Raw genomic sequence first — 1,208 nt, forward strand, 5'->3', positions numbered from 1 at the left:
CTCCCTTAGGTTTTTTCTTGGCGTCTGCAGATTTTTTTTGCTTCCTTTGGTTTTTTCGGCTCCTTGGCTACCTTGACTTCTTCCGGTTTCTCAATTTTTTCTGGGGTCACTTTGGGAACATGACGCAGGATTGCATTCCGGCGAACAGTTTTTGCATATGGGTTCAGTTTTACCATGACCCTCAAGTTCTTCAGAGGATTCTTCTTCAGAACTCTGCGTGTGATTTTCTTGTTTGGTGCACGCAGAGCCTTCTGGATCTCTTGACTTTTAAGAATCCTGCCAAGGTCTGTATTTGTCATCTTGTGCATAGGCAGGTTGTAGCTGGACTTTAGGGTAGCAGGTTTACGCCAGGTGCCATAAAGTTCATCAAGCTTACGGAATGCACTCTCAGTCCAGATACAGAAGCGCCCAACGTGTCCACCAGGAGCGAGTCTTAGAAGATTCAGTTTGTTAACACTAAGAAGAGTTATACCTGGAATATTTCTGAATGCCTTAATGATGCCGTTGTCCTCATTGTAAATAATACAGGGTCCCCTGCGCTGGATGTGACGGCGGTTTCTCATCTTTCCCTTACCAGCACGCATACGCTGGGAAGCGTAGACCTTCTTGATATCATTCCATGCTTTGAGCTTCTTTAGAAGTAGTACAGCTTCCTTGGTCTTCTTGTAACCTTCGATTTTGTCTTCAACCACTAAAGGGACTTCAGGTATCTCTTCAATGCGGTGACCTTTTGACATTACCAAGGCTGGAAGAGCAGAGGCTGCCAAAGCAGAGCAGATTGCATAACGTTTCTGGGTTATATTAACTCTACGGTGCCAACGCCTCCAGGTTTTGGTTGGTGCAAACATACGTCCTCCACGACACATATTTCCAAAGGCACCTTGACCAGATCTGTGTGTGCCACCACCACGCACACGAGGAATACGAGCAACAGCTCGACCAGTTCCCCATGATTCTGCACTGGTTTGATGCCCTGCTAATTTGCTCACAGCATAGGGTTGCCGATTATTCTTCCGCAAATTTGTGTGAACAAAGTTCACAATGTCTGGGCGAATGGGAGCCTTGAACACAGCAGGCAAGGTAACATTTTTTCCAGATACTTCCCCCTTTTCGGAGTACACAGATATCAAGGGGCGGGCGCAAGCCATCTTCTACCCGGTGCCCTCGGTCCGCCAAGTGCACGCTGCTGACTCGATGGCAGCCACGGG

General features: G+C 47.6%; 1 protein-coding gene across 1 annotated transcript; it reads right to left on the reverse strand.

Annotated features, from left to right (window-relative positions):
• Window positions 1–5: 5 nt before the first annotated feature.
• Window positions 6–1,148, reverse strand: LOC117800155 (60S ribosomal protein L4-B-like). The gene has a single exon (XM_034652689.1). The coding sequence runs from the start codon at window positions 1,146–1,148 to the stop codon at window positions 6–8; it is 1,143 nt and encodes a 380-aa protein (XP_034508580.1).
• Between the last annotated feature and the right edge of the window lie 60 nt (window positions 1,149–1,208).

Source organism: Ailuropoda melanoleuca, unplaced genomic scaffold (genome assembly GCF_002007445.2).
Source record: "Ailuropoda melanoleuca isolate Jingjing unplaced genomic scaffold, ASM200744v2 unplaced-scaffold64983, whole genome shotgun sequence".
NCBI classification, from domain to species: Eukaryota; Metazoa; Chordata; class Mammalia; order Carnivora; family Ursidae; genus Ailuropoda; species Ailuropoda melanoleuca.

What these genes read in the sequence shown, in the direction of transcription:
- LOC117800155 (XM_034652689.1), bottom strand. Translation starts at nt 1,148, where the DNA reads ATGGCTTGCGCCCGCCCCTTGATATCTGTGTACTCCGAAAAGGGGGAA.